This window comes from Pterocles gutturalis, unplaced genomic scaffold, assembly GCF_000699245.1.
Source record: "Pterocles gutturalis isolate BGI_N339 unplaced genomic scaffold, ASM69924v1 scaffold8118, whole genome shotgun sequence".
NCBI lineage: Eukaryota > Metazoa > Chordata > Aves > Pterocliformes > Pteroclidae > Pterocles > Pterocles gutturalis.
This window is the reverse complement of record NW_010118010.1, coordinates 78,633-102,399: the sequence shown is the minus strand read 5'-3', so window position 1 is coordinate 102,399 and position 23,767 is coordinate 78,633. Positions and strand designations below refer to the sequence as shown.

Genomic DNA, 23,767 nt, shown 5'->3' with positions numbered 1-23,767 from the left:
CCCTGCAGTGCCAATGGAAAGTGGCATCTCCCAATGCAACGACGGCCATTGCTGGCATGTCCTGTGTACGATCCCTCTGGGACCCTGTGGACGTGACAATATTTAGGCTTCTGCAGGACGCTATTTTTACCCAGCGACGAGGTGTTGGCTCGCCTCCTGCCTGTGCGTGGGTGCTGCAGGAGTCATCTGAGCCCGGGTGCGGGGGTGCCGGAGCTCCTGTGACGGCACGTTGCTGCTGCAGCGCCCGCACTGGCCAAGCTCCTCTCCACCGGCCGGACACGCAGCAGAAGGACTTCTGGTGGCGTTTCCCCTCTTGAAGGGAATTAATGTGGGAATGCCGGAAGATACAGGTATAGTCTGATGACTCCACATTTTGGAGAGCCTAGACCTGAAATGAGCTGTCATCCGGAGCTGCGGTAACGAAATCACTGATACTGTTGTGAGAATAATTATTCTGTGTTTACATGGAAACACAGCAGAGTCGAGGAAGGTGGTTAAACACTGATTTTAAATTATGCTTCATATTCTTTTAATTATATGAATGATGATTTGGAAATTATAATGATATTGGTACTTAGCTGACAGCTCAATTTGAAAACTTTCCTCATTTTATTTAATTTAAATTTACTTTAGAGTTTATATTAGATTGTAATGAAAAAAATACATATTGCTTTGTGCAGATATATTGGAGCACTATTCTTATATCCTTTCTCATTGTCACTGTGCTAAACCCATACAAAAATAGCCTTTCCATTGCTTCAGTAATGGTTTCTAAAATTCAGCAGAGATTTTTGCTAACTGCCTTTGCGTTTGGTAAATATTTTATCATAATAAGGAGGGCAGGAGGTTAGCTTATGCTAGGCTTGTTTATGTGACATGAATTTTGCACTGAGCAGATGGTGAGATTTGGAGCTTTCGTGTGCTGAGTACTTGTGCTGTGTTGCATCTCTTAAGCATGGTTGTATTCACGTTTTGCTGGGTGACACCTCTCCTTCATCTCTCATCCCATGAATTCTGTAGTTCGCAGTAAAAGCAGAGGTTGCTTCAGTTGTGCTGTCTGCCTGCTGTCCTGTATCAGCTATACGTTCCTGGTTTGATTATGATCCATAGGAAGTGCTGGAAAAGGCATGCAATCCTTTCCTCAGTGCCAGCAGAAAGGCACTGCAGAAGGTGTTGTTTCTAAATAGCAGAAGCAGGTATACGTTGCTAAAAGGAATGTGATTCTTGAACCATGCTATTTTGTATTTTTGGACTACGTGAATTAATTAAATTAAATGGAGATCTATTGACATAAAGACTTAACTGAATTTGCTGAATTGCCTGTCTTATGGTATAGGAACTAAAGAGAGAGGAAATAGTAGTGCTTTGGTGTAGGAGCCACAGCAGAGATCTTGGAAAGAGCAGCGTGCATTTTTGGGGTGGCAGCTGGAGTACAGAAGAGCCCTGTTGGGGAAGCGAGCGAGCTTGTGTGTACTGGTGTGGGGACAGCTCAGCCCTCTGTATGGCCAGCTGGAGGGTCCGAGGGACAGCGTAATGTGGACTTTCAAGGCAAAACTTCTTTAGGTTTCCCTCTGTCCTTGTGATCTTCTGCTTTGTTGTGAGATGTATGGAAGAAAAAGGCATTGTGTTATAGTGAAAAGGCACCATAAAGCATTTGAAATGGCTTTTAACACAAGCTGCTAATTGAGAAATAAGGTAAACCAGGTTATCACTAGTTATTTAATGTGCTGCTGCAGAACATCTGTTTCTAACACATCTGCTCCTTTGGCAGATTTGGTGCCCATCCATTTGGGCTCACTGTGCTCTCTCCTGCCTTGATGCCTGGACCACCGGGGTGCACGGCCAGGCAGGGCTGGGGTTGGGGAATTGCTCTTCTGTGCTGCCAAACACGGTCGGAAGGATGGATGGGGAAGGCTTATAGAGTCCCTGTTTCACAGTCACTCTTTTTCTCATACTTTCTGTGGGAAGGACTGTCGGGTTCTCAGGCCCCCACAAGGCTCCATAATGAATCACCAGTTCTTAGGAAAGAAAAAAACAACAAACCCCTTATCTAAAGTGAATTTATAGCTCGCACCCATGCAGTTCTCAGAATACTGCATGTGTTACCGCATTACTTATTACCATGTTATGTTATCCTTACCCCCACACCAGCACTCAAGTACTCCTAGTCACTGTATTTTACATGGGGATACAAGGCAGGGAGAGAGCAGGGGCCAGCTTTAGGCACTTAAAACCAGGAATAATGCTTCATGGGATATTTAGAGGCACTTAAATGCTTGTTTCCTTTGCTTTCATCTGGGTGTTTTTCAGTCCAACCCTGAGTGTTTTGACTGAGGTGATACAAGAAGGGTTTGGCAAAAAAACCAACTTGAACTCTGATCTCTTAATTCCGGTCGGGTGCTGCTGCGGTCATCTGCTTCTTCTTTAATCCTACTCAGAGAAGATTGCAAATTTAATTCCCCTCCAGGCTTCTGTGAACCACGCCCTCCCCAAATAATTTGATATAGAATTTCAGCAATCAATACTTTTGTCCTGTTTCTCAAATACTTATAGAGTAAATGGCATTTGAGTCTTATCTTTGTTTATTTTGATTTCCAGTAACTACCTGTAGCTATAGAGATGAAAGGTTTCAGTGTCAACACAGGGATAATTTTCTGCTAATTCCTTCATGCAGAATAATATCTGTATCAGAGATGTGCATTTTTGGTTCAGAGTTGGAATGCGGACTTTGCCATTGAAAAAGCTGAATATTTTAATGAACTAAGCAGCTAATGTTGATAATTTTAGATATTAATGTCGTTCCAATAATTTTTTTTCCACAAAGTATTTTCATCTTATGAAGTGAATGTAATGGGCTGTAAAGAAGGGATGTTCCTCGTGAATCTATAGAGTACTACTGATAGTTGCTAAAGAAAAAAGCTTTTCTGATGAAGGACAGTTGCTGTTGAAGGCAAAGATATTATATTTTATGAGCCTGAAATGAAAGACTTGCACTTTTTCAGTCCAAACTTCAAAACAGGATGGAAAAAACAACCCACAACCCACACACAGAATAGGGGACTTGATCCCCCCCCAAGCCCCTTTGGTTTTCCTTTTACTGCTGCCTTTAGGCTCTGGTTCTGCACTATCCATCCAGGAACCTTGATGAGGAATTGGTACTTTCCCTGCACTGAGAGGCAATTGTTGGGATTGCAAAAACTTGTTCTTTAGAAATAAAATATTTATTCAGATAAGTATTGTCTCTCCGTTCAAATTACACCTTAGTTTAGTTCACAGTATTCTTTTAAATGTCCATATGAAATATCACAGAAGGCCAGGTTGGATGGCGCTTTGAGCAAATTGATCTAGTGGAAGGTGTCCCTGCCCATGGCAGGGGGGTTGGAGACAGATGATCTTTAAGGTCCCTTACAACCCAAAGCATTCTAGGATTCTATGATTCTAAAATTAAATCGTGTCATTTGGCTATTTGGCTTCTGTAATCACCAAGAGCAGTAAATCTAATAAACTTTTTTTCAGAACAGGGTTAAGTGATGTGGAGTGAATATGGGATATGTGGCCTTATTTGTGTCTGTATATTGAACAAAGCAAGTGAAAGTCTTTGTTATTAAAATTCATATTTTTGAGGTTTGATCCAAGAATGAATGTATATTCTTAAGTATGACACTTCTTAGTTTTTCAGCACTTGATTTCTAAGCTCAATAGTGGCTTCTATGGGTCCTTATGACAAGTTAAACCAAAATGCACCAAACTGAAAAAAACATTAGGACTGTGGTGATTTCTGCAGTTTCTGGCTGTATGTGTCTTCATCAGGTCTGTAACCTACCATGAAGATTTCTCTCATTTGGCTGTCAGAGAGCCTGATAGCAAAGGAATTTGTCATCCTCTGTGTGGACCAGTCCTAGACGGGATCTTTTGCCAAGGGTTTGATTTCCTTCAGCAGGCTGCTCACTGCAGGAGAGAAGGTGATGTTTTCCATTCCAGGCGTCAGAGCAGAGCATGACCAGGGACTTGTGAATCTTCTCCCTGAGGCCACTGCCATCAGCTTGTCTTGCGCTGCTTCCAAAACACTCCTGTCTCGGCCAGATCTTGTCCTCATCCCTGGCACCTCATCTTGTTCCCCATTGCTGTTAAATCCTACTTAGTCTTGCAATGCTGAAGGAAGTGTGCTTATTCAAAGGGGTTTTTTTACCTCATATTGTGGATTTTCATGGATCTGGTGTACCTGTCACAATACCCATATCTCTCAGGCTTCAGTCTTATTCCAAGTACTAAAAAAAAAAAAAAAAAAAAGCTATACATTCTTTTTAACATTGAAAAACTATATTGTGTCCTATCCTTTTTTTACACTTTTTATAAAAAGCTTAAACAGTTCATCTGAAATTTTCACTGAAGAAACGAGCTTGAGAACACCACACGTGAATAATGTCTGTGTTGAGGTTTGGCAAAGTTATAAGCACACTGAAAACATAATTTTATGTTTGCCACAAGGTCTCTAATGCAGCTTTAGTAACAAGTGATACCACTCTTCCCTCTTCCCTGTGATAATTACAGCAAGCACATACATCTCGAGCAATGAGTATAGACGTCAATCTGAGGAATTTGTCTTAGTTGACTGAATTAGCAACAGTTTTGTAAGCCCTTTCCAGAACTGCGGAATTATGTACTGCGTAGCCTGTTGGAGAGAGGTTGAGTCTTGAGATCAGAAATATGTGAGCACTGGACATTTGGCAGGATTATTGGCAGTGATGTCCCCAGCAGACAGGTCATTTACACCTATGAAGTGCTGTGGAAAGTGTTTACTCATTCATTTCTTGCCAGTTTTTGTTCTTGTCAAAAAGTAAGTGCAGTCTGATCTTCTTAGGGCTTAGTGGTTGGTGGAGATACCTCTGCTAGAGCAAAATGCAATCTGTCAGAAAGGAAAATGTGGACAATCAGGCAGTCATTTGTGTTTTAATTCAGACAAAGTTGTTTAAAGTTAGGAAGGAAATTTCCAGTTTCATTAGATTCTGCAAATCGGGATATAATGTAAACATTTGATTTTTAATGAGCTCTTTAGCTGTGATCTGACGAGTAGTCTCAGATCATAACATTCTATTGATAATTCACTATTTCACACTTTAAATATGTTGATTGTGTCTTCTGCTGCTTCAGAGACTGATTTTGTTACATAAAGGCATAAAAGTAGAATGCTGACGATTGCCACGTAAATGTATTTCCTTAAAAATTATTTGAAACCTAAGTTAAAATTTTAAGTTGACTAATATAGTTACTTTGTCAAAATTGTCTCAGTAGTTGCAATTTCAACATAAAGCACAGTATATTTTAGAATATTGAAACTTAAGCTAATATATCATTAATTACATCACTTTGTTGTGCTAAATGAACAAATAAGTATTTAAAACTGTCTTCAGAAACAGTTTTTTTAATGAGCCCAAAGGCATTGTATTCCCTCTGGGGTTTTGGGTGAAATATTGATTAGCTTAGTTCTGAATGGAGAGCAAAACAATTATTCATCCGTGTACCATGCATATTTTAAGTATGATTTGTGTTACTTCAAGAGTGATAGAAGAATTCCAACAGAAATACTACATCTTTTCCTTTTTAATTTATTTTATAGCTGAGTTGCTAGTTCTTTTTAAATTCTAAATGTTGATCAAGAGACTTGACGAGAAGCGAATCTGCTAAATAGTGCTGCCCTGTAGCTCTGGACACTGAGCACCACATGCTGTGGGGAAAGTGAAACTTTCTTTTTTTCTGTCACATTGTAGTAATTTTCAGTTTGCAACAGTTTTCACAATTGTTTCACAATTCACAGAACAAATTTGCAACAGTTTTCGGTTTTGTGCTGCTTTGCAGCAAGTGTGGCATTGAACTCCCAGCCACAAGAAAACAAACAAAAAAATGTTTTCTCTGGAAATGTGACAATATTTTCACTTTAGGGAAAGTTTTTGTGTGTTTGACATGGAGGGCTGCCCTTGGGGCTCTCCAGAGGTGCATCTGGGTTGCTCCAGCCCATGCTCAGTGTTGTGGCTGGGACTCCAGGGCCAGGTTACTGCCCTGCCTGCAGGATGCACAACAGCACGAGATCACAGCTGTCTCTGTGCCTCCACACCAGCCAGGTACTGATGCCTCTGGCAAGATGCTGCTCAGAAAGCCTTCACCATGGGAAGAGTCAAGTATTTAAAAAAAAAAAAAAAAAAAAAAAAAGTCAAGTGTTGAATCGCTCCACTCAGAATTTTGTATTACAAATGTAACTTTTTAGGTCAAAATGTTCTGGGTGAGGTCAGCTCTCCATAATTTAATTCTTACATGAATTAGAGGATACAAATGTGATGGTTGTTAGTAATTCTGGAGGGAACAAACCTTCTTTATCCCTGGTTATAAACTTTTAGCACCTACTCTACTAAGTAACTTGGGAAAATACTCTGTTCCTGTTTCTTACAGGGCTGATTCTTTTTCAGGGTGGGCAGTTTGTTTTGGGTAGGTTACAGTAAAGAGGAATTCTCATGTCAAAAGTTAAGTATTGCAAAGGTCAGAGTTTTCTTCATTTTCTTTTGAAGAATAAGGCAGATGTTCATATTAGCTTGAACCGTGTATGCCGTTTGCCCTGTGTAAATTTGAGCATCTGCCTTTCTCTAAACTCCTAATTGCCTGTCGTGCGGTGTTGTTTTTATTGGAGATGTACTTAATTGTAGCCAGGGCTTCAGTAAGAGCTCCAGAGTTCACATTGCCTTGAGCAGGACATTTTGACAATCCAAGAATTTCCACAGACAAGACAGAATGCTGATGGGTAGTGATTAATGCTACAGGCAGCTCAAGCCCGTGTCTGCTTGGGGAAAAAAAAAAAAACCAAACAACTTCATGTGCGTGAGGAGAAAGTGCTGGTTTGGGCAAAACTTGCAGAAGCTCCCCTGGAAGTCTGAGTGGGAGGCTCAGCATCTCATTGAAATACTGAGTCCTTGAAGTTGGTGGATGCAGAAGGGCCTTTTAGGTATCACTGCTGGGTTCCGGTGGTGTGGATGAGGGTGAGAACAGAGGAAGAAGAGCAGCAAGGTTGGGTTTTTGTGGGGTTTTATCCCTTTTTTAATTTTTTCCCCCTTCATAAGACTTTTTTGCTGAAATACCAACTCTGATACTAAAATAGGAATAGCAACTAAAGATCTTGGCCAATCTGAGTTTAACCCAGTCTCTTATAAATTTATTAATCATGTTGCAGCAGTCTCACACAAAAAGTTATTTCCCAGTTTCTTTTTTTGAATGTTGATGAAAGACAAGGGTTGCACAGCAGGGGCATTGTCCCTCGACTAAACTCTGAAGAGAAACATGTCTGATTCCCATTCATACTTAGTGTATTGGCTTATGAGAGGTTGCTCCATCTTGACTGGTTGGTTGGCAAGTTTATTTTGAAGCTAACATTTAAAAAAATTCAGTCACTTTGAAGTAAACAATCCAACCTTAGAATAAGCATGCCACATTACAGAAGAGGGTCATTAAGTATCTAATTCAGTTAAAATGCTTGATGTGTTTTCCTGTTATTAGTTCTTCTTCACATAGGAAAAAAAAAGCCAAGTCTATACTTTCAAGTACACTGTGATAGAAAATTGATGCAAGTACTGTAGGTCATGTCTCACCTGTTCTGCTTAACACATTGGGATGACAATATAATGTTATTGTCAACAGCCCAATAAATGTAATTTCTAATTTATATCACAAGATGGCAGCAAATTTTTAATTCACTTATTATTGTCCTAACTTAGACAAACCTAATCTCTTGAAATCATGGTTTTCTTGCAAAATGACACCAGCCTTTGTTTAATGATCAGGTGTGTGTGGTGTTTACAGAGATGTCAATGTCTCAGAAGTATGAAGTCAAAACATCTACAGAAGTGTATTTTTATCTTAAAATCAGTTAAGACAATTGCCTTGAACTTTAAGGAAGGATCATTAGCTCATAGTGTAATAGTTATTAAATCCTATTAAAGGTATTTTGGATAAAAACAATAGCTTTTATCTATAGTCTTTGATTTCTTGAAAATAAAAAATGCAACAAAGCATTTTTTTTTAAATTCATGTGGAAGCTCTGAAGACTTGATCATGTGTCTTCTTTCCTCCATGAGCAATTCTGATTTATGTTTGAAATGTTTGCAGGTGTGTGAGCTTTGAAGGTTATGAAATGAGAAGCTTGGCTCAGCTCCTTTAGCGGGTCTTTTCTCCTGTGCTGGCCACTAACAGAAGTTAAAACTTTTATCTGCTTGACCTGTTTTGTCCCAGGTGTTGTTATTTGTGGGTCTCACAAAGATGCATCTTATGGTCTTTAAAATGCTCTACCTTTTGTTTTCCCTTGCAGTTTCGCAACCACAGGCTGTACATAGCCAACTGGAGAAGCCATCAAGTACTGCAATTCTCTGCAATAACTGTGGAAAACCATGCAAAGGAGAAGTTTTGAGAGTTCAGAATAAATATTTCCATATTAAGTGCTTTGTTTGCAAAGGTAAGTGTTTGTGACAGCTGCTCCTCTGAGTAGGACATTAACACTGGGCATGTGACTTCATGGTCCTGGAAACTTCCCAAACACGTTTTATGATGCAATCCATGCCTGAAACGATTTACTGTAAACTCTATGACTGCTTCCTTTAAGACTCTAAACATCCTAAATCCTGCAAGTGGAGCATGGTTTGAATAGTTATAAACCTTCAGAGTTTACTAGGGAGTTGGGACCTGAAGAAGAGCAGGTTAAGAGAACTGATAGTGAGATGTGGTGCGGAGTTAGGAGAGAATTAACATTTACAAAGAAACTCAGAGAGTATCCCTCTCCTGTCTTTCTAATGTGTACCATGGCATGGGCCATGGCTACGTCTGTTCAGGCTCTCTCGTGTTGAACTCTGATGTTTGAACCTGTGTGACCCTCTGTGCTTCTCCATTTTTGGGGGGGAGCTACTTGGTTTGCTCCAGGTTGGTGCCTGGCTCTGATCTAATATTGACACGCTGTGAATGGCGGAAGCATGGTCAAGGAAACAGGGAATTAACCAATGCGACACCCCTTCTGTAGACTGATTGTTTGAAAGATTGGAAGTTGCAAAGATCTAAATTGTTTTGAATGTCCAAATGAGTAAATGTTAACTGATGTTTACTGGACAACCCCCTTGCTTCATTATTAAGCTGTACTTCGAATGGCATTTATTAATCCTTTTAGCACTGCCTAGAAATATGAGCATGACTCTGGTCCCAGCTGTGTTAATTTGACTATTTCATTTCTATTTAGAGGAAAACTATGGAAAGAAAACTGTCATTATCTGTCAGCTATGCTGATATTTTTATAAATCCCATGGAATTAAGTGTATAGAATTCAATACCCGAGTCAGTCTTTAGTGAGTTAGGTAGACAGGATTAAATGTTCAGCTCAATAACTGTGTTCTTTGCAAAATTACACAGCAGGAAAAATAAGCCTAGTGCGCTGTCCTAAATAGCAAAAATATTTTGGTCACCTATTCAGAACCAGAATGGTATTTAAAGCAGAACGCAACCCATACGTAAGTGTTTCAAACTCTTTTAAGGCTCCTGTTCTTGTGGCAAATTTTATTATTGGATTAGTTTTTCAGACCTAACTCGGGAAGAGAGCAGATAATTTGTTATTCAGGAGTCTTGTCTCCTGCATGAACCCTCAGTAATGTATTGGTATGTGCTCCCTATAATCATATTGATGAAATCTAAGTCCCCTTTTATACAGATCTGCTATGAAAAAGAAAATTAACATGTCCGGTGGAAAGAATGAGACACAATTATACATCCACATTTTCATTTCATACGGCATCTCCTTTTAGAGGTTCCCAGGTCACCCGCAAATGCAGGAAGTGGATTCTGAAACTATTCACTGATCCCAAATTTAGGCGGCGCAGAGGCTTTTTTTCCCACCCCCGTGTAGGAGAAGATGATGAATGTACTGCAGAAGCTGTATTACCCCTGCTTGTCTGTAAGAGATAAGAAGGAGTTTATTTGCTTCAGGCAAGACTTGGATAAAATGAGAAAAAAAATCTCAATGTTAACAAAGAAGAAACAGGATAGCATCTGTCAGCCACCCATCAGACTCAGTTGGCACGGGAGGTAGTGTCAGAGATGTGTGGTTAAACTGCTTCTTGGTGTCAGGACTCTTGGAATGCTTAAATTCCTCCTTACTAATCATTTTGCTAAGTGCTAAGTTTGCACCCATTTTTTTCCCCCCCTCATTATTTAAAAGAAGTAATTCCTTTTATCACTCTTCAAGGGTTTCCATCAATTTACTGGCATCCTTCTGGTATCTGTTTTTGTTTTGTTTCTGGGTTTGTTGCTTAAGAAGCATAAGTTGCTTTCTAGTGTGGATTTACCACATTGTTACATGAGAAGAGCTTAGGAACAGAACAGAGCACTGAACATACATTTCACTAGCTAACAGAAAGGGATAGAAATCAGGTTAGGCAAATGTGATTTGAGTGTTTAACCACGTGCTCAAGTCAATGGATTAAAAAATATAGTTAATGTTTTCAGGATCTAGGAAAAAAATGGTATTCAGTTCTCCTGGTTGGTTGACCACCTACCTCCATTCAGACTTGGAGGAGAGGTTCATGCCCCAGCTCCTTTTCTGAGCCCCTTTTCTCGTCCTGCCACGGGCAGGGTGATGATCCTGGGAATATGTTTACCTTACAGTTGACTCCTCCCTGCGGTGCATTTATTTTGATGGTACTCAGCCATGCAATTTGCCCCCTCTCACCTCATCTGCCAAAGATAGCACCTTGAAAGAAGATGTGTGGCCAGCATCCAGCACAGCGCAGGATGCTCCCAGGACACATAATCCCACATGTGGGCTGGCTGCATTGCCCTGATGAGCTGTCTGCCTGCTAAGGTTGACTGCTTCTGTGTTAGATCATCCCATAGCCTTCATCAGAAAACCTTAGATATTTGTAAATCTGCAGAAAATTGTTTCTTCTCAGAGTATTTACAGGTGGATGATGATGGAGAACGCAAACTGGCAAAGAGTCCATGAGGAAGAATGACGAATGACCATGTCTTGAGAGGGTGTCTTGAGGTATTTGAGGTCTGTTTGAATGACTTGATCAGTGACACGATGTTGCACTGAAAGAAGTCACACTTAAGTTTCTGAATATGTGTGATACATGAAACCATTTGTTTGACAGAGTTGGATAAATTCTGAGGTTTCAGGGAGGCAGACACATGTCATTGTTTCATTATTTTGGGGTAGAAAGGTAGATTTTGTATTGCCATACTGCCATCTGATTATTCCTAAGCGTGCTGTGAGTTTCAGAATGGTAACAGCAAGTAAGTGCGTGCCTTTTGTATTTAAATTAAATTATATGACCAAGGAGGGTTAGTAGAAGTCACTCATTCCCAGCCAGTTCTTACATTCCACAGATAGTGATTCTAAAGGATTTTAAGAAAAGTTTTAAAAATCAAATAATTCTTATTATTCAAGATGGAGATACACATCCAGACTGAAAATTTTAATAGCAATACTTTGAACATCTGCTAGTTTTTCTCAGTATCAAAGTTTAATAGGACTTATGGAGGTAAATAGTAATTATAAAGAAGGTTTGTACTCACATCTCTTTGTATATATTATTTCTTGTTAAGGTGCTCATCTAATCTGCTAGTAAAAGGCAGTAGGGAATGTGCCATGTAGTCCACTTCGAAGTTTCACTCAGTCTTTATTTTAAAATATCTCCCATTATAATGAGGTTTAATAAAAATGCAGTTATAATAGAAGTAGATGGCTTTGAAATATAAGCCAAACATTTTATTTCTTGGGCTTCAAGGGCTTTGGTTCCCATGTCTGCGAATTCTCCTATTATTTCTTACTGCTGTAATGAAAGCACCGAGGAAAATGACAAAAGGTGATAAAATATTGATGACTCAGTCTGTCAAATTAAAACAATTGGTGGTGTCTAGTTCATTCTGAGGGTGTCTGTCAGGTCAGAACTGCTTCTCATACAGGGTATGGTCTTAGGCAAATATTCCCTTGGAGCTCAATTACAACAGCGTAATTTAGTGAGCCAGTAGAGACAGACTAACGCAGAACCTTAGATAGGAGAGATGTGGGTGCTGCAAATATATTGTCTTGGATAGCCTCTTTGATCTTTCATAAAGGTAGAAGTTACCTTGTTTTATGATTGTTGGTCAAGTATTTCTTCTTTTGTGGTGTGATAGCATCCTAGCATTTCCAAAGTAGCAGTAACCTGTGTCAAATACAGTATTTAGGAAATATTGGAAGTGTGAATCAAAGCCCAATGTTTCTAGGGGGTCTGAATAATTTAGTTACTACATCTTTATATAAAATCAGAAAGTACAGTATTTTATATAGTTACTCTAGCAGACCAAATAAGGGACAATCCATAGTGCATTTGCAAATCTATTTGCATGCAAAAATCCTGCAGCCTCCACCTTAGTTAAATGGGAAAATCCATGCAATCCTGCAAAAAACTGTTCTTTGTACAAGGTTACTGATATGTGAGAAGAACCATAACTCATATCTTTGTCCTTTACTGGTTTGGTCTTGATGAAATAAAGTAAGCTTGCAGTCCGAGCCACAGATGTAAAAACATCAGCATTGTGCTGTAGCAGCTTTGCTGTGTATGTTTGTGTCTTGTTTTACCTCTAATCAAAATGCCCTGGATTGCTGTCTTGCTACGGATGCAGCACGTGCAGTCTTCCATGCCGGCACAGCTAGCAGTTTCAAGTATACTTTTTTTCCCCATGAATTTTCATCTACTTGTTTCATTAACTACTTAGAACATATCACATATTCAGTTAGAGTTGGGTATGTGTTTTTGTGGGTCAGTGTTGCAGATTCTTGTGGCACTACAGTTTTCTGGGAATAGTGGAAAAGCCCTGGGCTGGGTATATCGCTGTTATACCACTTTTTCAGTAGAACATACAACACAACTCAGAGTTACATCATTTATTGTGAAGCCATGTTAACAGAAAGGGCTAACACAGAATATATAGTGAAAAGGTTAAAAACATCAAGTAACTTGGTAATAGGAGTGATTTGTTTGTTTAGATCAAATGCATCTGCTGGGATATAAATATGTTAAAAGCTATGCTGTGTAATCTGAGGGACTTGCGTTTGAACATAGCTACAGGGTTTCACGTTTCAGAATGGCAGTCATTTACAGGAAGCTCACTAGTAAGATTTCTGAGTCCCAACTTTTGGCCAAGCATTAGTGGTTTATGGTATGTGTGGTATCTTAGGCACTGGGGATGAAGCGTAGTGGGTCTTGTTCATCAGGCGCTCTCAGCAACGTGCCCGTTGCTTCCCAAGTCCTTCAGGAGTTTGCAGTCCCAGATCATGTTAGCTCAGTATAGTAGGAAAAACTGTGTTTTCGATGTAATACCCTCAGCATCTGGCATGGACAGTACTGTGGGTTTGGGGCTGACTTACCAATGTCATGTTAGCTTAATATTTTATTCCATTGAAATAATGATGATAATAATAATGACACTTGTGCCTGTGTAAAATGGTTCTGTGTTGTGGTTTTGAGATTTTTAAACTTAAACTTTAAAAATCATTAATCACTAACTTTCTAAAACCAACTCAATAATTAAAGCATGAAAAAAATTAATCGGTGAACTCTTACAATCATAAAGTTATTGTTAATTTTTCTGTTGTTTTGATCCCATACTTGTTAGTTGCAGGCTTTTTTTGGATTCGTGAAGAACTTTCTGCAACCTCTCATGTCTTGGTTGTATACCAATCACATCAGCACTTTAGTGAAAGCTTTATTTCATGGCATATATTTAATCCAGAGTCTAAGAGTATGTTTCATGAATTTATGTAATATTAGTAAAGTGTGGGAAAAGGATGGGGAGGAATCATGGTTAAGAGTATTGGTAAACAAATATCTTCCTAACATTTCAATAAAGGTTATTTATCTATCCACCACAGGAAGCCAAGCTTCTGTTATTTCTGGTTTCCAACTTCATTTATCTCTTTGAAAGACACAAATTTTCTGGTGTTTTAGGTTTTTAGGGCATAGTAAAGCTATACTTGCTTACTGGAGTCTTTATATCCAGGATATTACGTAGTACCCCTGCTTTACTTTCTTACTAATAGACAAAGACAGTTTTCTTTAGTCTTTTCATTGCCTTGCTTTTCTCCTTATTTATAACCTTCCAGTCCAAAGACTGAGAAGTTATGCTAGAAACTTAAGTGCTCATTAAAAACATGGATAGGATTTTCAAAGAAGTAATTGCTGAAATTTCTTGGAGATGATCTAAACTAAAGATACAGCCACGTGCAGGTGTTTGCATTGTGGAGGGCTGATTCCTCCCTGGGAAGAGCTGCCTGGGAGAGGTGCTTAACTGTGCTGGGTATGCTGAGGTAGATTAAGACAAAGATACCAAATAAATGGAGAGTAGTAAAACTCATCCTGGTTGAAAGCAAAGCAGAATCAGGATAAAACTTAATGCATTTAAAAATTATGCCTGATGTTCATGAAATAAAGCTTTGGATGGTAACATAAGCTTTGCAGGCAGTAAAGTTCTTATCCAGATAAGGCAGTTTTGAACATACTAATTTCAGCCCACATTAGATAATGTCACGTGCGTGAAGAGCCTGTAATTCTTTTGAATTACTCAGGTTCTCTTCTTAGGGTAAAGTTTTTCCCCACGCAGAAAATGTCAGTGCAAGAATGCCTTTATGGAGGTGAACTTTCTCTCTGTATCATGCTCTTTCACGTGGGGATGCAGCAGGGATACAGCCAGCACGCTGGAGTAGTTACTGGGCATTTCGATGCACTAAGGCGATATGAAGCCTGCATGGAGACCCAGAGAGTTGTTGCATAAAATTCATCACTGCCACAGGGGTGTTATTCCACCTCCTGCTTTTTGAGACTCATTAGCATGAGACCATCTGCCATATCTGTGCATAGTTAGAGCAAGCACTTAATTTGCAAACCTGTAACTGACACCCAAAACATCATTATGAAAAATCAGAAAATATTTAAGGTTGTTGCTTTACATGTTTTTCTGCAGTGGGGCAAAAAAAAAAAAAAAAAAAAAAGTAAAGCTTTACTTAGTCTGGCAAATGACAGCAGTATTTTATCATAAACACTTGAGATGCTGTTAGGTTGAAAATGGATTAAAGCACATTACTCTGTTTCTCAAATCTATTTAGCATGCTTGTAAATTAAAAATAACCAGATTGATTCCTAAAAACAATAAATCAATACAAACCAGAAATCCCAGCTTTCCCTGGGATTTGTTTTGGTAGCTTGAAACAGCCATGTACATAGTGCTATGATGATCTCTCTTGCCCTTAACGCTATGGGAGAGCTTTTATAGGGCAGTAACACTGTCTCTGAGCTACGGGGAAATTCTGCTTTCCAGGAGGGAAATGGAAAATGGAAATAAACTTTCTAATGCAAAAAGCTACTAGATACATATTTACCATGAATTATAGGAGTCAAGTTACATAGTGCACAGAAAACTCCCCAAACTCACCTTTATTTTAATTAGTACACCTGAGTCAATGTTTTGTGAGTCTCATAAGAACATTCTGAATCTCTAAGGGTTTTCCTCCACTGAAGTACATACTCCACAAATCAACTTACGCTTATCATGGCCAGCCTAGCCTGGGAGCTTATATACATATGCTGTATGCTGTGTCCTTTATAGCTTTATCAATGCTACACATGCATGGTGAAGTGTGGTAAGATGGATAAGATATAGCCCACAGTTCTCTGTATTTACCCATTCCAGAAAGTTGGTCTGGTTTTCCTCTGGCAGAACTGTCTGCCTTCCTGCAGTTCCTTGCTGGGAGCTGGGGAAGGGGCCAGCATGTCTGCCCCGACTTTCCTGCTGCTGCGTACTCCTATTTTTGTTTACCCTGGACTGTAACAAAACGAGGTGAGATTCCAGTCCTTATGATTATAGCTGGTATTTCAGATATAACTAAAATGCTGCCAGTGACTGGCTTGGGTATGCTTGACTTTGCAGACATCTGCTTGAAAAGACTTAGATGTAATCAGTCCTGCCTAGGAAGAGTGATTGGATTATATAGATTATATACCATCACAGAGTTCCTTCTGTCTTCCTGCTGCCTCACCTATAGACAGAAGTCTCAGGTGTGGATCGTCCACGAGGGCAACTGAGATGATGTTCCCATTCAGATTCTGCATGGCCAGCAAACTTCCAACTGGGGAAGACTTCCCCAAAACCTTTGTGAAAAGCTTACCTGGACTCATCTGCACCAGAGCAAGCAACAGAAAGAGTACTGCAATCACAGTTACCTTCTGGAAATGGGCTTAGACTGCTTCAAATTAATTGCAGTTCAGTCTAATGTTAAGTCAAAGCTGTAACAGTGGGAGTTTGTCAGGTGATTGCTGTTGCTTCTCACAGGCATAGTGCCCAGGAAAAATGTTCCAGATACGATCATGGGCTTTTGGAGAACAGGCTCCCAGATTGCATCAACGGTGTACGAAGACATGCAGTTTAGCTGCCAAAAGAGAATTATGTCAGCAATGTGTCATTCTTGGGACCTTAGTCAGCCACCAGTGTCCATCTCGGAGATGGAGGGAAATACTAGAAATGGACGTAAAGCTGCAGTGCTGAGGAAGAAAACTTTTCTTTAGCTCTGAGCAAGCAGAGGTCTTTTTCTTGTTTTCTCCATAACAATGTTATGAATGGATCTTTGTTCCTTTTTTATTTTCAGCGTCTCTGCCTCTGTCTCCTGTGTTGGGTTGATGCTTGGTTGCTTACATCAAGCAACAAATGGGAGAAAAAAAAACAGACCTCATACAAGCACTTGCAGGTTGATAACCAAAACACTTGGTTGTCTGGCAGGCTGAAAGCAAAACGGCACTGTTCGGATGGCAAGACCAGTGCATTTTGCTGTTACAGCCTGCTGTAGTGTACAGCAGCACAGCAAGCGTAACATCCTCTGAGCCTTTCAGCACAGCTGATTTTCAGGCCCAGCACACAGCCAAAAAATTAATCTACTTTCAGTATGCTCATTTGCCAGAAAGGAAAATAGAGATGTGTTTTATATTTGTACAGTGCAAGTGGAATACTGATGACATACAGTAGCGGGCTAGCGACGTGCTTAAAGTGCATCAATTAATTGCTCTTGCTGCTATTTATTTTTATAGGCTGTAGGCAATAAAGAATTATGGAGTTAGATTGACTGTGAAATCACACAGCATAGCTGACAGTGCTCCAGGTGCTGTTACAGACATGTAGCTTGGGGAAAAGGTAGCCTGCTTCTGAGCAAGTAGAGGAACCCCTCAGATCTATTTGAGGTATTTTGGTGTCAGATAACTGCAAACCCTCTTAATGAGTGGAATTACTGAGTTGTCAGAGAAGCCATCCTGTGGTACCCTCCTCAGAAATGGTGTGGGTATCTTCCGCCTCGGTCCCTTAGCATGGCCAGGTAGCGGCTTGCTGCCACATACCATAAGAGGAGACAAAGACTTATTTATTCACTACTTAAAAATTACTCCTACAGCTTGTAACTGTTCAGGATAGGGCATTGCCTTGGTATGCAGGGTAATGCCAAGACAAGCAGCTGAGTTTACTCAGTGTTAGTCTCTTCATTATCATAAGCACTATGCATATGCTATGTGTATGCTTTTCTTGTTTCACTAAGATGAACATCAGTAATGATTGGAAACTGTTTCTAAGTTTTAAATAACCCTACCTCCAGATACTCATTTTGGATGACAAGTGTTGGGTAGGAGTGGATCTGTGACATAATGCTGATTTTCTATACTAGAAGATTTAAGATCTGCTGGTTACCTTCAAATGTGCTCCCTAGGCTTCCTCCAGCTTTCCTTTCCCTGGTTTCTTGTCTCTGCTGGTGTACAGGATCATCTCTGTCCACATAGGCAGCTGCCAAGGGACACAGCATCTCGCCCGAAGGATGGCTAGTGGGTCTGTTTTCAGAGCTATTCTTCTCAGCTTTAGATCGGGACTATTTCAATATCCAATAGAGTATTTAACTGGATTCCTTGTGTTCTCCTCTGGTCAGCTGGGTGTTAAGTTATATCAGATGGTTCAAAGAGTGGGAGCATGCAAGAGTTTTGGGTTGTGACTGATGTCGGAGTGGTGTATGAAGAGCAGGGGAGGAGTATTTGGCTTGTAGAAAAGCTGTGGCTTCCCCCAGCCTGTGGAGTTGGAAGGTAAGAGGGAGGGTTTAACTGCAGCGTCTCCCTCCTGTGCCCCAGATTCACTCATGAGCTAGATTTTTCTTCATTTATGAATAAATATAAAGATTTTGCAGAGGGTAGCACGTCTGTGAACTGTCACACGCATGGTCTCTGTTATGGACATATGCCAAAATAAGATGGAAAGAGAGGGCCAATTTCAAGAAAATGATAATCCTTTTCTGTAAAATGTTCTGGCACTAATCTGAATCACTAGTCATACTGAAGTTCTTCAGGAGATTTAATAGCCTCGCTGAGCGTAAGAGGTTATCAAGTCTCCAAAGAAGAATAAGCATGTCAGCCGCTAGTCTCAGTTCAATTTTTTATGGACCTAATTGGTTCCAAACAAATTTATACTCTAGCCTATTTGTATGTCAGTTGATTTCTGCTACTGTATTACACAGAAAATAATACTGTCAATGAAAAAGAAAGAGCTTCTTTCTGTACTTGCTATGCATTTTCTGCTGTAACAGTAAAATTCAAGGACAGTTGAATAAAACTGTTAGGTATTTGTTATCCTGTAATGTTTGCTAAGTGCTGATTTTCTGGAGGATGACAGATGCATCTGCTTAATTAAGTAAAAGCATTAAACAGAAAAAAATGTATTTTTGAATGTTGATATTTATATTTTATGAATGGTGGTGTTGGGTTTTAGGTACCTGAATCCTAAGAAATTTAGAATAATAACCTTTTTTTTTTTTTTTTAATTTAATCCAAGCTTGTCTCACATTTGATATTTTTAATGAGTCTGTGATTTCTCTTGTTATCCTTTAAAAAATAGTCTCTTAAAGCTAATATTTTAACCATATGTTATAATCCAGTTTAAATGTTGCTTAGACTTCATTCTAAAGCTATAGAGATCTGAGGCCTTTTTTTCTATCTTTTTTCATCCTTACTGGGATGTTCTTCAAAAACGTCTTTCCTGTGATGGTTAGATACATTTCTATTAATTTGCAGCCTCCATTTATTCATGGACAGGGTTTCCTCACTTGTTCTTCTGATAACATTCTCATTGGGTTTAAATAGCCCTTCAACTTTTATTTAATTCACTCTCTTTAAACCTCAGATGTATGTTTAGATATTAGTTGTTTGCTATGTTTTGGGTTTTTTTTTTGTTTTTTTTTTTTTGTTAGGCTAAACAAATTCTACTTATCTCTTAAAATAGGCTTTAATTCTTTAGGTCATCCTTGTAGCCTGGCTCTGCTGTGAATCAGTCTTTTGTGAAAATAACTGAGCAAGTTGTAACCTGTATGCTAGAGGAGGACTCACAAGGTATACTGTCTTTCGTATTAGCCAGCTCTGTGGGACCTGCTTGGCCAGTGCATCCTTTCTTACTGCTTCAAAACATTAACAACTTGTAGATGCTGTGTGATTGCCAACATTTGCAAGTCCTTTTTTCCTTCTGCCACTCAGAAGGAAATCTTTTGTTGCTCATGTTTGAATGAAGACACTTCACCTTGTGCATTTAAAGTACATTTATTTTCTGGATCTCAAGATGTCCAGCTCCCCTTCTGTCTGGATCCCCCTCTGCACTAATAAAGCCTATAGGCTTTGGGTCATGAGCACATTTCGTTGCCATGGGTCTGCTTTGTTGTAGCAAGAACATTATACCTACTGGTGTTTCCCATAGTCATTGGTCAGCTGTACTAATAGCCTTCCCTGGGGCTGTGCTTCACCCTTCTTCACAAACTACTGCCTTGGACACTTTCCTAATTGCAGTCTTACCCTGTGGATTTTTTTTCTATCCTATCTGTTGCTCTAGAGCTGCAGGTAGGTGAAATTTGCAGTGTCATCTTAAATCTATAGTTCATTTGTGCTTCTGTCACACAAGTATGTACCTAGATAAAATGTATAGACTGAAAGAAACTCATAATATTCAGCAAGTTGTGCCATATTTTTGAAAAGTCTTTTCAAAAGGCATGTTCTTAGTAAAAATTAGATCAAGGATGCAAAAGAAAAATGAACGTGTTAAGCCTATGAGATAAAGCACATGAACAATGTATTGTAAGACAAATCATCTAAGCTTTAGATGTTGTCCATGACAAATGCAATATAATTGGAATATTTTGACTTATAAGAAAGGTTAATTAATCCATGGTTCTTCAGTTCTTGGTCATCTGCTAATACAGCTTTGGCATGATTGTTGTTTTCTGTCATTCAGTGGTTGGGGCCATCTCCAGGGAGAGGATCAGGATTTAAGTGCCCACTCAGGGTTTAAAAGAGAGCCTGGAGCCCAGGCCTCCTGTGCTGTGGTCTCTAGCTACTGAGAAAAATGATGAAAAAGGCAGGTGATTGGATGTGTTTTTGAATGAATGTTCAGGATCCTATGCTTTCTTGGGCTTTCTGTGCTATGAGTATGTGTTATTTTGTGCCTTGAGCATGCCTGCTGGACTCATTTCTCATAGTTTAGCTGCAGGATGACCGATTCTGGCATTGCAAACTGTCTTTGGTGTGAGTTGGGAGGCTTTGTGTTTAAAAACCAAAGTGCCTGTGAACTCTCAGGTACCTAAGCAGAAATCTCAGTCTTGAACTTTAGACCTGTAGGTACCTCTGCTGTTTTGGGACCAAGGCACTGAGCAGCTCTGCAGTGTTTTGTGCACGCAGCCCAAATTTGATTAGCAACATTCCCACTCTCTGTGTGTTGCATGTGGGTAGTGACACTGCCACGGTGATCTGTTCAGCCTCGTTTAACTGCAGGCACCGTTTGCTGCTCGAGGTGCTTCCCTGCATGCATCTCCCCAGGAGCAGAAGTACGTAGTTACAAGTGTGATGCTGTCACTTAAAGTAACAGTCAGCAGAGCAGCAGAATCACCGTGTTGAGTTCCAGTTCTCTTTATAAATCACTTCAAGTCTACTTTCAAAGATCCTGGTCAATATGGATGAGGATCATCTTCTACATGTCAGCCTACTTCTGTATGACTTCAGTCAGATGGTTGTATCTGTCCTTTCCCATCTTAATTGTTCTCAAAATACCAGCCTAACTCCATCCCTGGTGCAATGGAGAAAGCCCCTGAAAAGTCTCACAAGCCTTGGGTTACTCATCCTTTAACTCTTTCCTACAGATTTAGCTTAAAAAAATATAAATTGACAGATAGGATTAAAAACTGTACTTTTGCCAGGAGCAAATGGTTCTGGAGATCCGTCCGGTTCATGCCTGGTGAGTGATGTTTATCAGGTAAACATAAGACTGATATAAAGAAAAAAGGATCTTGCAAACTTGTGGAAGTTTACAGCAGTTGCCATGAGTGTCAGAACCCGTGTTTAGAGGGAGCAGTATTTTAACCACTTTTGTGCCTAGGAGGGATATCAGACAGTTGCAATCTGTCAGAGATATTTCTTTGTAACATTGGTGCTTTAGATTTTGAAGGTTTATGTCTTTTATGCATTTCCTTTCACCTATTAATTGTGACAGGTGGTGTATATGCTAGCCTTGAACTTAACTCCTAAAGACTTAACCCTGTACTAGCAGCTCTGCACTGAAGTTAATATTTTTACATGGAATAAATCCAAACTGTTAGTATACAAAATACATCACTGGTGTAATTTACTATAAAAGTAGTGTTTTTCGGATGCACAACTGATCTGTGATCATCAGCCTATATACTGAAGTACTTAAATACTCCACTAGGAACCGTACTGATCATAGGTGAAAAATCAGCATCACCTTAGAGAGCGAGCTTTGCTTTTCCAGCCTTCTGAGTCTGCCTTTTCTCTTCCTGCAGTTTGTGGATGTGACCTGGCTCAAGGAGGATTTTTTGTGAGACAGGGAGACTACATCTGTACTTTGGACTACCAGAGACTCTATGGTACACGGTGCTTCAGTTGTGATGAATTCATTGAGGGCGAAGTGGTCTCAGCACTGGGGAAAACCTATCACCCAGACTGTTTTGTGTGTGCTGTCTGCAGGTATGTTTTTTACATGAAGTCATGTTTCATTTAAAAACTAGGTTTTGAAAGACCGATGCCAGGCGTTCAAACTTATAGCCTACAGATGGGGGGAAAAAAAAGAAGTTCTGTTTTCTATTATCCACTCCTTAAAAAGTAGGAGATTTAAAAAAAAAAAAAAAAAAAAAAAAGGCAAATTCTGAGTGCCTCGGTTTTGTTCAAATGCTTTTTCTGCTTTATAGTATGTCATGCGTGAGGTTTTCAAAGTACTTAAGAAACTGCCACTGCCTCTACCAAAAGACCTTTTTCCCCAAATGTTGCTTTTTTTCTCTGGTGTCTGCTATTTTGTCTTTTGTTGACTGAAGTTATAAAGCATTCAAATGCCAGTGGCTGAGTCTTTGTCGAGCCAGCAGCATCCTGTATAAATAGATTTAAACTGGAGTTTCACAGTGCTGCTTCCAGAAAGTCCAATAGTCATTTAAAATAGGACAGAAAGGTCCTGGACTCACAAACACTTACGTACGTGTTGGATTTCACTGAGGGTCACTGGCAGTTGTGGAAGTGACAAGTGACACAGCCCACAAGGTTTCTCCCCACCCCGGCAGCCTGGTACAGTTCAGTGGGACCATTTCCCACAGGGGTACGTGCGATGTTGTGACTTGGTGTTGGTGGGGACGTTTGCAGGCTCTGCAGTACAAGCAATTGATGTCTGTTTGACCTGCATCTTAAGCCTCTGTTGTGGAAATAGCACCAGCAAATCTGTTGAAGACTTCAGGAAGAAACTTTAAGTCCACCAGACCTTCAGGAAATGGACTGTTATAGCAGCTTGGAGCAAATGGAAATGCTGTCATAATTTCTCTGGCTAAACTTGAGTCTTTAGGAGTACAAGAAAAGTAGCCCCACGTTCAAAGGGAAAGCACATCAAGGCACTGATGCACCACACTGTAGATGCTGTATGTGCTGGTGCAACGTTCGGGTGACACTGCAGCCCAAAACCAGCGTGTCTGTGTGGCTGTGGCCATCTGCCAGCCCAATCTGCCCAGCTCATAGGGCTGCTGAGCTCAGATGTCCTCCTGTGCTGATGTGGAAGCAGGACTTCAAATTCCAGAACAGCCATGGTTAGTGACAGGATGTTGATTTAATATATCAGTTGCAGGAATAATTAAATAGCCATGTTAAGGGGAAGACCCTGAGACTGACAAGTCTTTATTAAATTGTCTGTTCAAGTTTTGCTGTGTTTGATGAGAGTTTTTTTTCCTTCTGGATACTTAAACATGAACAGTAAAGATAACAAAAAAGCCTAAAATCTTCTCTTTTTTTTATTTAAAATAGGAGGAAAAATTATTTAATTGGGTAATTGTGCATCTTGTGAGTTAACAGCTGGCTGCAGGTGCTCTTGGCCTGCAGCCTGTCAGTATTACAGCTGTTCTGCAGATGGGCACAGCTCATCACGGTACCTTTCTTCTTAGCACTTCTGCAAAGTGAGGTACTTCTTCATTTAAGAGAAAAACTTGTCGATTCTGATTTCTTGATAAATATGCTTGTATCCTCAGCCACACCATGAGGGTTTAGCATTGAGTCATAAATTATTTGCCTGTGTGTTACTGTACTTAGCAGCTTGGTACCTAACTTAGGTTTCAGCCAGGCCATTGGAGGTACTAACTTCTTGCTGTACTTAGTCATTCGGATGATAG

The 23,767-nt window shown here is 39.8% G+C and overlaps 1 protein-coding gene across 1 annotated transcript in view; it reads left to right on the top strand.

Moving 5' to 3' along the window:
- Positions 1-334: 334 nt before the first annotated feature.
- The window catches only part of ABLIM2 (actin binding LIM protein family, member 2), a gene marked incomplete at its 3' end in the record, with an annotated part of 96,797 nt that continues 73,364 nt past the window's right edge, over positions 335-23,767 (top strand). Inside the window, exons 1-3 of the mRNA XM_010076036.1 lie at positions 335-350; positions 8,348-8,491; positions 21,911-22,094. Coding sequence (XP_010074338.1) covers positions 335-350; positions 8,348-8,491; positions 21,911-22,094 — 344 coding nt within the window. The remainder of the gene's footprint in view (positions 351-8,347; positions 8,492-21,910; positions 22,095-23,767) is intronic.